Raw genomic sequence first — 13196 nt, 5'->3', positions numbered from 1 at the left:
GAGAGAGAGAGAGAGAGAGAGAGAGAGAGAGAGAGATCAAGGTTAATTTGATTGATAATCCACCCTTATTCTTCCCCCAGACTTTCCAATTCTTTTAATAGCAGCGTATCCATTTACTTCAAGACAAAATTTTCTTTTCCCTTTTTTCCCTCATATCCTATCTTGAGTAAGTTCTGTTGATTCTACCTCTCTATGTATCTCAAATCTAGTAACCCTTAGGGATGTAATCATCATTTCATTATATAATTACACAAGCAGAGATTAAGGGAGCATTTTTGTAAATTGTCCAAGAATATATAGCTATTAAACAGAGTCATCAGGTCGGTAGGCATTGTCACCTAAAATGTATTATTCTTTCCATTATACTCAAACCTTCAACAGACTGATCTAGATTATAATAGACTCCATCACAATAGCTTTATCAGAATAAAAGACTGTCACTTACTAAAAAGTTATTTGCTACTATGGTACTTCTTAATATCATTCTATCTCAATACCTCTTAATATATAAAACCAGTTTCAGAATTTGAAAAGGACAACTGTGCTTCTAGAGCACTCTCTTTTTTTTCCTTCAAGGACATATGGCCATGAAATCCCAAACCTACTCCATTCTTCCAATATCCCAACTCTCCCTCTCCCACAAGTAAATTAAATCAAGAAAGAGGCTTTGTCAAACTGTAATTTTGGTTTCTCTACTAACATTATTTTAATATTCAACATTTCTCATCAAAAAGTCAAAAGGACAAAGGAGAGAACTGATACAAAGACAATACACATCATCATTATATTGGCTAACTACTGAATAATATTTCATGATAAGAAGGCTGTGTACTTTAATCAACCCAGAATCATTTTATAGGCCTAAATAAATGCAAATATTGATTGTGTGATCAGAGAAACTAGTTGATTACTCTCATTGGCAGCTTACCTTTTGTATATTATGAATATTATTAGAAATATATTAGCTCCCTAATCATTTTCCAGACTTAGCTTAGGACACTATTGTCCTGGATTTATAAAATCTCCAAGATATTATCTGTAATTTTAATGAATTTTTAGGAAAAACTCCTTGACATTTGTTGGGCATTCATTCCATTTCTAATGCTTCCAATTCTAATTTCTAAGGCCATTATGGTTCTATGGACTCCTCAAAATCAATTTGGCTTAGAGTTTATTTTAAATATGCAGACCTGATTACCTCTTTTACATTGTTCTTTATATATTCACTTAAATGCTAGAGTTCTTTGGGACATTTTGTGTATATATATTTTGTTCGAATAAAATATTCATAAATATTTTATTTAACATATATACTAGGATATTTTTCAATTCCATGTCTTTTGGAAAGAATGGACGCTGCTTCCAATGAAATATATTAATAAATGTTCTTTGAATTCTCCACAGAACTCTGTACCATGGAGTGTGGTAGCCATGGAGTGTGCTCAAGGGGAATTTGCCAATGTGAAGAAGGCTGGGTAGGGCCAACATGTGAGGAACGCTCTTGTCATTCTCATTGTGCTGAACATGGCCAATGCAAAGATGGAAAATGTGAATGTAGCCCTGGATGGGAGGGCGACCACTGCACAATTGGTAAGTACCATGCCACTTTGGACAACATAAATTAGACTAAGTGAAGTAGTAGGCGCAGTCTAGTGAGTTGATTTCAGGGTTTTAGTAGAATTTGAGTTTCTAGAAATGGAGGAGGAGTATAGGCTACAAGTTTTAAAATACCGCAAACTAAAAAGATTTCTCTTTCACTGATAGTAACTCAGTTATTTCTTGTGTCATTTCCTTCCTCATTACTTCAGTATTCCTTATGTTTTCTGCTTTCAAGTGCTTTGAATTACTCAAATGAAAGATGATTCATTGGAATAAAGTGTCATTAGTTAATAAGAGAAGTGCTTTTGTTGTGAAGGTAATATTCACTGCCCATTTTTCCTTTTGAAAAGTGTAGGTTGTTTCAGTTGAAAGCACTTAGAAGCAATTTCATTAAATGGGACTACTTCAACAGGGGCCATTTGATATCATTAGAGGCTGTCTTTAATGTATATAAAGAAGGCATTCCTGACTTATCACCAAAAGAACATCTGTATTGAATTGTTTATCCTTATTTGGTAGTGTAGAATTTGCACTGAAACATCCACTCTCACATCCCTTGTTACCAATCTCACAAACTTCAGGATACCACCTAAGAGAACAATCTGTAGGCCTGAAAAGCCTATGTGATAATTATTGTACAATGTAATCTTCACAATATAAAAAACATTTGTAATAATTAAGATTGCTATTATAAAGCATTTTTTTAAAAAAATAAAATTCCTCGATACACATCTGCCACAAAAATGTGTCTTGCATATACAGCGAGACGCATACAATTTCCATTGTTCAGCTGAGGGAAAAGGTCACAGTGTTCCAGTGACATTCCATGACTAGACAAAAGCAATTCATACAGAACAAAGGCAAGAGTAGGCTACTGAACCCACAATTCATTATTTGTGGGCTTTTTTTCCCCAATAAACTCTACTACAGCCTTCATTTTTAGGTGAAGTGTTTTGTTATAATGGTTGGGACCTGCCAGAGCAATGTATAACGTATATAAAATATAATCTTAATAAAGTACATTATTATTCTACTTTAGGTACTGTAAGTCTTGTTCTGTGACTATGGAAAATATTTTAAGATTCATTAAAATGGTGGTGAGGGGTTAGATTCAGATGCAGCTTAAGTGATTATGTTCCTGTGCTACAGTAAGTTTATGGCCTTCACATAAGAGGGTTTAAATATTGTGGTGATTACCAAACGTGGTTGCTCCAGAGCTCCCTTCTAAAGATATAACTAATAAGAGGTTGAAGCTGGTGCTCTTTCACAACAGTTATTACTGAAAAGTAAAAATGTACTTCTTATACTTTTAGTGAAATATTACACTTTTTTAGCAAGCCTGATAGAGTTTCTTCAGAAAAGCCATTAATATCTTTCTCACAGAAAATATTATTCTCAAACTATGCAGACCAGTATACCAACTTCTGAGCTGCAGGCATTTTAGCAGTTCACAGTTTGCTGTTCTCATCCCAGGCAACAGATGGTAAACCATTAGTACATGTTGTAGAGTTTTGATTTCCCAGAAATTCACTCAATCATTCTTTTCCCCCTTTTTAGCTCACTACTTAGATGCTGTTAGAGGTAAGAGATTCCTCATTAATTTTATAACAGAAATATGTTTTAAGCAAAAATATGCATGTGGGAAAACAAGGGCAGTGTTTTAACTTTTTGTTTGTTTGTTTGTATGTCTTTTTACTTTTGACAACTTTATTGAAATGTAATATTTTCAGGATCATACTATAAAATTGGTCTAATAGGTAATTTGTTTTCCTCATATGTAAGAGTCACTTTTTGCCAAGTATGGAGTGGACTTATAAACACTTTAAAGTACTATTTTACTTTTTCTTTTCAATGAGTCGTGTGCTGGTATGTATCTGTATGTGTCTTTGTACAATGCAGCCATACCGTTATTACATAAACTAGGTTTGAGTAGACAGCTGAACTGTGCCTTTAACATAGGATTAGCTTTGTTTCTATTTTTTCCTTCTATTTTTTTTCCTTTTTGCCTTGTAAACAAGGAGAAAAAAAAGGAGTAAAAGGAAGGGAAGGGAATGGGGAAGAAAGAATCAAGATATATTATGTACAGGTACAAATTCCCTATGATGAGTGTGATCAAATTATATTAAAAGAACACCAATAAATTAATTTTTAAAAGAAAAATTTAAAAACATAACTATATTTCTAAGTCCAGACATAAGGACCCTTTACAAGAGCAGAATGATCTCCCTAGAAGTACCGCCGTCATCCATCTCTCCAACAATCTTTCTTTGACAGAGAAAAGGAATTTTTCTCTCAATTATTCTGGTGCTTTGCATCATCTCAGCTTAAGAATTCAAACACATCTTAAGTTGTCCCTAATATCTCCTTATCCATTGACTACCTATTAGAACAGAACTGGGTAAATTTCCTTCTCAAGCCTATGTAATTCATCCTATGCCATGATTTGTGGATATTACATACATAAAGTTTTCATATTATTAGCAACCATCGGTCATTTTATTTCAAAATTTTCTTCCTCTGGCCTTCTGGTAATTGCTTGGAAAACCATTTGGAAGGAACATAGGGTTACTTCTACAGATTTTTACAAACTTATTTTTTCCCTTTTCATACTTCTAAAATTTTCTTTCCAAGACAGGAGATGAAAAGAATCTTGATTGTACTATTCCCAGTAAAGTTCAGGTCTAGCCTTGTATTGTTCCTGGGAAACTATCCAGAAGAAACATCCTGTTATTGCTGTCTCTATTCATCTGCCACTTATCGCTTGATACATGTACAGTTACCCTTCAATAGAGGCTAACTCTGAACTACTGGTAGAAGGAGCAGAATACTTTAGAAAAGATATTAAAGAAAAAAAACAAGTATAAAGAGTGTCAGTGTTGATGTTTGGCAGTGGATTAAAGTCACTGATTTGTTTGCAATACATAAAGATTACATTTATAATGAGGAGTAGGAACTATATATGTATTAATAAAAATATTTTTTTAAAGTCATGGAAACATTATACTTTCCTCCAAGCTGTACTTTGCCTGTTTTTCTCTAGAATTCTGGAAGTCTAAATCTGGCATACATTAATTCCATAAACAATTTCTGAGCCTTTATTATTGTTGTTACAGGCATCCCATTATGGCATTTCTGTTAGAGATACCAGAGAAAAGTAAAAATTTCAATCTTTAGCTCTCTCATCAATAATAATCTTAAAATGCTACATAAATGCAAAGTTATTGCAGCATATTTCTAAAGTACCATATGAGGAAACCCTTAATGGTATGGTCTGAACTGTATACCATTATACCAAAGTCCTGAAACAACACGTCAAGAGGAAAAAATCTGCACAGGCACTATAGTGGCTAGGTAACGTTCCTCCTCATAGAAACGTCTGCATTTTCCCAATTTACTGACACCAAACATCCAGTTTTGATTGAGATGAGGAGATATGTGTTTTGAAAGAAACAAAAAACATTTCTTGTCCCCACCATAGTTTTCATCTTATCTGCACCAGACATTGGGAATTGGGGGTAGCATTAATAATGCTTAATTGGCTCTCTAAGGAAAAACACTGCAAAAGAAGGGATAACAAGTTCCCTGGGAAGGTTCTGCAAGTAAGCAAGCTCCTCTTCCATTTATTCAACCCCACGTCTGAATGGAATCCAGATGATTAAATGCATCCCTGTAGTCAGATGCATCATTGTGGCCCAGTCTTTATCTGATGTCTCTGTGATTGTTACTCTCTATTGTCTTTTCAGATGGATGCCCAGGGCTCTGCTTTGGAAATGGGCGATGTACCCTGGATCAAAATGGTTGGCACTGTGTGTGTCAGGTGGGTTGGAGTGGGACAGGCTGCAATGTTGTCATGGAAATGCTTTGTGGGGACAACTTGGACAATGATGGAGGTGAGTTATTTATAAAATGTTTGTATACAAGAGAAATACTCCGGCCTGGAGCAAAGTGGTAAATAACCTGGCCAAGAGCAAAAATTAGGTATCTTTTTGTATATTATATCTCAAATAATTCTCAAAATAATGAAATGAAGTATCAGTACTATTATTTTCCCTATTTATAATAGTAAAACTGAAGCTTGATTTGGAAGTGATAATTGAGAAATCCAAGATCACACAGCAAGAAAGTAGCTGAATCGAGGTTCCAATTCAGGGCTGAGTGATTTCAGAGTCAGTTTTCTCCACTATTATATCATGCTACATCCCATGCCTACATCATTTAATATATTAAATAAATTAATATGTGACAGCTGCCAGATGCTAGTGTACTTTGCACTATACACACAGTAAAGTATTTTCTTTGTTATTCATTGAAACACCCACTTGTGTCTCTACATTGTAGTAACTCCTAATATATTTCAGAGGACACAGCATGCAGATAATTAGTGATAAATCTTTTTATTTCATTCAAGACCTGTACTTGTTTTGTTTCATTGCTATTTTTATTGAGATATTATATTTGTACCTATCTATAGGATATTTTACAAAACTCCCACATATGTATGCAGTGTATAATAATCATGTCTGGGCAATACGTACTTCTATCTCCTCAAATATTAATCATTGTATAGGTTCAAATTTTCATACTCTTCTGGTTATTTTGAAATACTTCATAGATTGTTATAACTAATAGTTACCCTGCTGTGCTATAGAAAATCAGACTAATTCCGATCCAACTATGTTTTCATACCACTTAATTTAACTTCCTTCTATCCCTACTCCCTCCTTCTCAGTCTCTAGTGACCACGATTCCATTCCATTCCTCTATCCGATCAACTTTTTAGTTTCCACGTACAGGATAGTTTATAAGTCACACGTGGCTCCCAAGCCCAGGGGAATGACTTCTGTTTCACTCTATCCAACCAGGGCAAGAACTATATTGTACAATCAGACCTCAAAAGAGCTCAAATCATCTCTGAGTGAGCCTAAAACAATAAATCCTCACTTTCCCCATACTTTCGTGCAAGAAAACATGAAATCAATAAAAAAATTTAATTTCAGTATCTTAGCCAAAAATGAAGTAAATTATTAAATTTGACTCCTCAATTTTCTGTATTATTTAGACAGTTGCATTCCTTGTCCTTTGAATCCAAACATGAGGTTAAAATCAATAACCTAGGAGTAACGGCTAAAGCATTAAACTGGATATAAGAGTTTCCTTGTTACTTACTTTGGCTAGAACAAACTAAAGTGGTGTTGACAATAGTATTAATACTCTAATAGGGTGGTAACAAGTATTAAATGAGATAATTAGGTGGACCACCCAGAAATTAATAAACAGCACTATACACACATATAAACACACACACACACACACACACACACACACAGAAAAAAAAGCATTTTCTGAAGAGACTGTTTACTACACAAATAACTTGAAAACCAACTTTGGGAAAGCAGACTGAGATTTTCAGTTATGTGATACTCTGATCAACTATTTTTATGGCCCTTGAAGATTCACTTTCCCTTTGTTTATTTCCATTATATGCTCAGTGTGCCTTCTCTACATTTTCTGTACATCATTTAAGTCTCAATAAAAAACACATCTCCCATAAATGGCAATGTCCAAATCTTTAATCTCTCTGCTGCTTATAATATACCCCAGTCAAACATATAATTATATTCTTTTTGTTTGTCTTGCTGTTAAGCATGATCCATGGCCCATAGTTGCATGCCTAATATAATTAATAATAATAATACATCACCTGTAGTAAAGGTTTACTCTGTTCCAATAATGTTCTAAATCCTTTATGTGAATTATTTCACTTAATCCCCATTGTATAGGAATTACTATTGATGCTACTTAGGAAACTGAGGCAGAGAAAAGTCAATTACTAGAGGTCATGCAGAAAACCAACCAAAGATACAGAGTGTAAACTTAGGGAAATGGCTCACTGGTATAAAAGTAGAGATTTCTCAGTTGATATGTTGATGAAAAGGTTATCCTCAGAAAATATGTTAATAACCTGTGCAATTATAATTTCTGGCTTGAGCCAAAATTGAGTTGAGCTGAAGTAAGTTTTCTTACTTAGTGAAGTAATAAAAATAATTGAATATTTAATTACAAAGCATTTTATATCCTCAAGGTCACGTCAAGGTAGCCAAAAAGTTTTAATGAATGGTTTGATTAAATATTAATGGATTATCAATTCTCAATGTCTGCTGTATATGATACAGAAGGTACAGAAGATTTTACTGAACGTGTATTGACCTCTGAACATTCCTTGAAAATTGTGTATTGATATGCAAATTTAAAAATCAAAGATACTGATATGAGCTCAGTGTATTTTTATGATTTTCACTTTGGGGAACAGGAGTGGAAAGCTCCTTAATGTTTCAAGTGCCAATTTTTACTTTAGTAGGATTAAGATCATATTGCTAATAGATATAGATTCAGTTTTACTTTCAAATAGAAAGATACATTGAATAATTTATGAATGCCCCGTGACTAAGATCTTAGACCAATAATTCCATTTTTATAGTGTTTAAATATTACCTTTCACAATATATTAAATGCCCTTTATTTGGGGATCTCAGCTTTCCAGCTTACAAGAACAGCTGCATTCATTCAGCTGAATATGATTAAAGATTAATATTTGCATAAATGTTTGTATATATGTGCGTTTTAATTAAATCAGAAAACGTCAATTGAACCTTATTGAAAAAAGTGAACCTCTTAAAAACTCTCCCAATCAAAAAAAGTATCACTTTCAAGAATTTGCTTCAAGTAGCTGCTACCTGATTACTCCATATTATAGCTGATACTTAAAGCATGGTGGGATTTTTTTGCATCTTAATCAACTTTGCATATTCATTAGTACTGCTGCTACTTCCTGCAGCTTTTACTTTAGTTACACTCTGATTCAGTACATTGCAACTCTTAGTAACTAATTGGGCTGCACAATTAGTGGGTGACACAGCTTCTCTCTAAGCTACCTAAAAGCTCCTTGAGAAATAAAAATAAAAGGAGAACAAACTTTTGGATTTTTTTCTTAACATTCCAAAGGAAAACAGTCTTATTATAAGAACTAATTTCTATAGAAGTCACAAACTTATCAAAGGCTTTGACCTCTTATTTATCCTTTTAGTCAACAATTATCTATCATGTGCACAACCTTATGCTCAGAGGAGACAACTTTATGGTGACCACATTTAAATTCGTTAATCACATGTCCTAATTTGAAGTGTAGAAAATATGATCACCATATAGTATATCCACATATGAACGGATATGGAAAAACATTTGAATAATGTATTAAATGAGTCAGAATAGCTAAAACAAAGAATAGTGATCATAACTATTAGACATTAAAGTATATTTTAAAGCTAAGAATTAAACTGGCATTGCTGTAATCAAATACAATCAAAAGCACTGGAACACATTCAAGCACAAATAAAAATTAAGTGTATCATAAAACCAGCATCAAAAATCATTGGGGAAAGAAGCATCATGAAAACAAATAAAATGATATTACTAGAGCAGCTATTAAGAAAGACATCTTAAATTTGCAGTTCATGTCATATATCAAAAAAATTTCAGCTGGACTAATGAGTTAGAAATAAATGGAAACTGGAATAAAATTAATAATAAAGTAATAAAATTAATAATAAATAAGTGGTATCTTGTACAGTGGTGGAATTTTTCTTAAACATAAAAGCAAAGGATGAAACCACAGTGGGAACAGTATGTTAAATGTGACTTAGTAAATTTTGGAATGTTTTTACAATGTTTGGTGAAATTTATGTAGCATCCGATGTCTAAATATTTGGAGACATCAAAATCTGCACCACTGGGTACAGTGGCCAATAACCAGAAGTGAGAATTTGGATTTGTTAAAAATTCGGTGTTTCAGTTATACAGTGCACAAGAGCCACATGAGATGAGAGGCTACTGTACTGGCCATCACAGTACTACAGCATATCCAACTTGAAAAAAAGTTTTATTGGATAGTACCGATTCAGTGTTTAAATTAAATGTTTACCTTTCAGCCAAACCTTCCACATGGTGTACCCAACTTCCGTTTATACATTACTACTTCTTGCGAAATATTGTACTGGGCATTGAGGAGAAAATGTTAAGTGTCTTCCTATGGTACTTATGGTTTAGCAAGAAAGACATATTAACAAGCAAAACAGTTACATGTTTAAAATTGTGAAGAATGGTATGAAAATTTGAGGGTCCTAAAAATGTGTATAGTAACTAACAAGTCTGGTAGTGGAGGAGACCTCATATGACAAAGGGAAAGATTGTTCCTGGCAAAGGAAGCAGCGTCTATAAATGCTTCTAGGAAACAAAAGGCAAATCATTATTCCTGGAACATAGTAAGTCAGGGAGATATTAGTATGCAAAGGTGGACAGGGGGCACTGTAAGTTTTGCAAAATATTCAGTCATCAAATAAAGATTTCATTTTATTTACTCTAATTATAGAGAAAAGAAAGTAGTCTCTGATATTATAGAAAGATTATTGAAGAGATTTAAAAGATGTAGAAGAGGATTTAATCAAAGAAAATTTTTTCTCTAATCTTTGAGTATATGTCATATTTGTCCAAGCTTCTCATGTGCGAAGTCTTCCAGTGGTCTATATTCATATTCATTGGCAAAAATCAATAAGCTAATTGCCTAAAAGAAAAGGCTCTTCCAGGAATTACTCTTCATAAGAAGTCACCATGCATTCAAAGTAATGGCTATTTGCAAAGCCTCTTCGTAGTATAGTGTTTCTAGATCTAGAAAACAGCACCATGAGTGAGTTATGAACACATATAAACTCATGGATCAATGAACTTCATGTTTTAAATGTCACCAGCATACTGCAATGTTTAATAAATAGGAAAAGAAAAGAAAAGGAGCAATGAATCGATAATATTTGCTGTACTTAAGAGCCAGACTCCAGCTCCTCATTTACTTTTGAAATTTGGTTATACAAAAGACCTACCATCAGAAAACATATTCCTAATTATTATCTTTTAATCATATGCTCCTCATTTCCAAGCAAACTGTTTATTAAAGGATCATCACTTAGTCATGAGAGCCTAAACTGCCAAGTGCTTCCAGATGCAACGGACGGTGGAAAATCTAAGCTGCTCAAATGAGTTCAGCAATCTGTGATTGAGCCTGACACATTATCTGTCAACTAAGGCTGGTGATACTCGACATCCATCTGCATACTTTGCAGTGTTGAAAATGAATGAGAAAATCCTTGAAATAAAAGTGGATAATGAAAGTGTGATATCAATGAAGAATCTATTAACATATTATATTGATGCATCCGTTCAGTATTTATTAATCTCTAGGCAAATTTGCAAGTGTCATAGAAATAGGCCTCTTAGGGTTTGGCAGACCCTGTCCCTGCTCTATATGTGATGAAAAGATTAAACTTGAGTCTGCCTTCGGTACAATAGGGACAAGTTCTTTATCAGTAAAATTCAATGAATGAAACTTTCTGTAGCATTAGAACTGCATCCATCTTATCAGAATCACATAGGAGTCACGTACATTGCAATCTAAGCAAACATATTTTGCAAAAAGAGCACATTCAAATAAACTGAACGTACTACAAAGAAGTCAATTGCCCTCTGGCCAGTTTTAAGGCAACTTCGATAAAAGTGAAGTGGAACAGTTTAAGCTGCCACCACTGCAGACCTTTGGCACCTACCTGTAGGACTCTATACCTAGACAATTTACAATCAGTATAAACCAGAATTCAGTATAATAACAATAATTAACATTTATCAAACATCATTGTTAAGATGATGCTGCTGGATGTATGATTCAGCATGTAGTCAGACTACTGCATGCTACTATGATTCCCAGATTATTTATAACTGCAATCACATTTACCTTACCCTTCTTTATTTGTAAAATGAGGATGAAAAAATCTACCTAACAATGTTATTGAAGGGTGCAGCTGAGGTAATATGTATGAAAGTACCTACCACGTGGCAAATATTAACTAATTTATTCATGGTTTCAACTTCTATAGGATACCCTACCATGAACTAGCTGCTCGTTTTTATCAAGGTAATAATATGAGTTCTGTTCCCAAAGGATGTATATGAATAAATTTATTTGGGGGATTGAGTCATGGGAAAAGCCATGAAAACATGTCTTTCTATCACTCATATTGCCTTCATTCTCTTTTTCAACCAAGAGCACACATCTAGTACACACAAATTTAATTGTAATGACTTGATCACATAGCAAGAAAATGGTGTTTCTGATCTTCCTGAGCAGCAACTGATCCAGTTGGCATAGTCCCAAATTGGTTGGCAAAGCTAAAATCAGTAGTTGCCATGTTTAGTCCTGTAAGACAATGTAACCTCCTTCCTTTTAGCTACTTTTAGTTTTTATTCTCTTAAAGGGAACAAGTCCTAAAATTAAAATCAGTTAACATTTGATACTTTCATATCTGACATCCTGAGCTTGACTGTCAGTATGACACCACAGATTCCAATTCAGAAAAAAAAAAGAAAAAAACTCTTAGGAACTAAAACAAAATAAAACAAAAACAAAAAAAAACCCACACACATTTAGTGTGACTGTCATTTGCACTTCTTTGTAACAGTCTAGACACACTGTACAAGGTGTTATCTAATGTGATAACTGGTAAGTAGATCTTTGCCCATATGCTGGCTTTTCCAAGAATTATAATTTAGAGGTTGCATACCATTATCGATCTGCTTGTCTGTGGCCTTTCTAGACTGAACAGAGACTTATTTCTCAGAAAACAGTATCTCAGAGGGTCAACTCTGTATATTAGGCAAATATGAAACTTTACCTTGGGATCTACAGTTCATAACTATATGAGAATGTGAGCCCTAATTTTGAATTGCTTGCATGTTTAGTTTTAGAATCCAACTTTGAAGATTATTTTGGCATTAGTATTTATTTAAAATAGATTTCTTTTCCATAAGTTAGAATTATGTGGTTGATAGTATGAAGCCTGTGAATACTCAATCTGACTATTACTAGTGCATTTGTTAATATTTGCCACGACACTAGGTGCTTCCACATATATTATATGAATGATAACAAATTCACTATTCAATAACAAGGTACATTTGAAAAGCATTTTTCCATTATTTAATGGATTATTACCAATTCTGGGCATCGGAGAATTCTTTTAATCAAGTTGGTATATATGCCAGTTTTTCAATGCATCCAGATGTTTAATTAGCAGAGTAAAGAGATAATGTGCTAATGAGAAGTTGAGAACAATGTACGGGAAATATATTGAAAATCTGTTAATATAATTTTCTGAATGAGCAAAGAGAGGCGAAGAGAAGGAAAGTTTTTTTTAAAGAAATCCACACTCAAAAGTTATCATCAGTGAAAAAGAAATATGTATATGGAGAAATATAAATATACTGAGCAAACAGGGAATGCAAGAAAAAAAGCAAACTGCATTTTAAATCAAAGTAGTGTCTATGGTACAGAGAATTTGAAAGGACCACATGTGGGGAAAAATATTTCCTGGGTGCCCTAGGGCTACTGTTCCAAATGCCTACTCTCCTGGTGTTCCTGGCTTTCATCGCCCCCAGCTGTGGTACATATCCCTCCAGCTCGACAGGAATGGCGGGGGGGGGGGGGGGGGGGCGGGGCG

The 13196-nt window shown here is 33.9% G+C and overlaps 1 protein-coding gene across 1 annotated transcript in view; it reads left to right on the top strand.

Moving 5' to 3' along the window:
• The window catches only part of Tenm1 (teneurin transmembrane protein 1), a 788119-nt gene that overhangs the window by 612035 nt on the left and 162888 nt on the right, over positions 1–13196 (top strand). Inside the window, exons 14-16 of the mRNA XM_010608026.2 lie at positions 1405–1590; positions 3157–3180; positions 5343–5489. Coding sequence (XP_010606328.1) covers positions 1405–1590; positions 3157–3180; positions 5343–5489 — 357 coding nt within the window. The remainder of the gene's footprint in view (positions 1–1404; positions 1591–3156; positions 3181–5342; positions 5490–13196) is intronic.

The sequence above is a fragment of the Fukomys damarensis genome, unplaced genomic scaffold, assembly GCF_012274545.1.
Source record: "Fukomys damarensis isolate Sample0158 unplaced genomic scaffold, DMR_v1.0_HiC HiC_scaffold_39, whole genome shotgun sequence".
Lineage (NCBI taxonomy): Eukaryota > Metazoa > Chordata > Mammalia > Rodentia > Bathyergidae > Fukomys > Fukomys damarensis.
The sequence above is the reverse complement of the archived record's forward strand: the minus strand, read 5'-3'. Positions and strand labels throughout refer to the sequence as shown.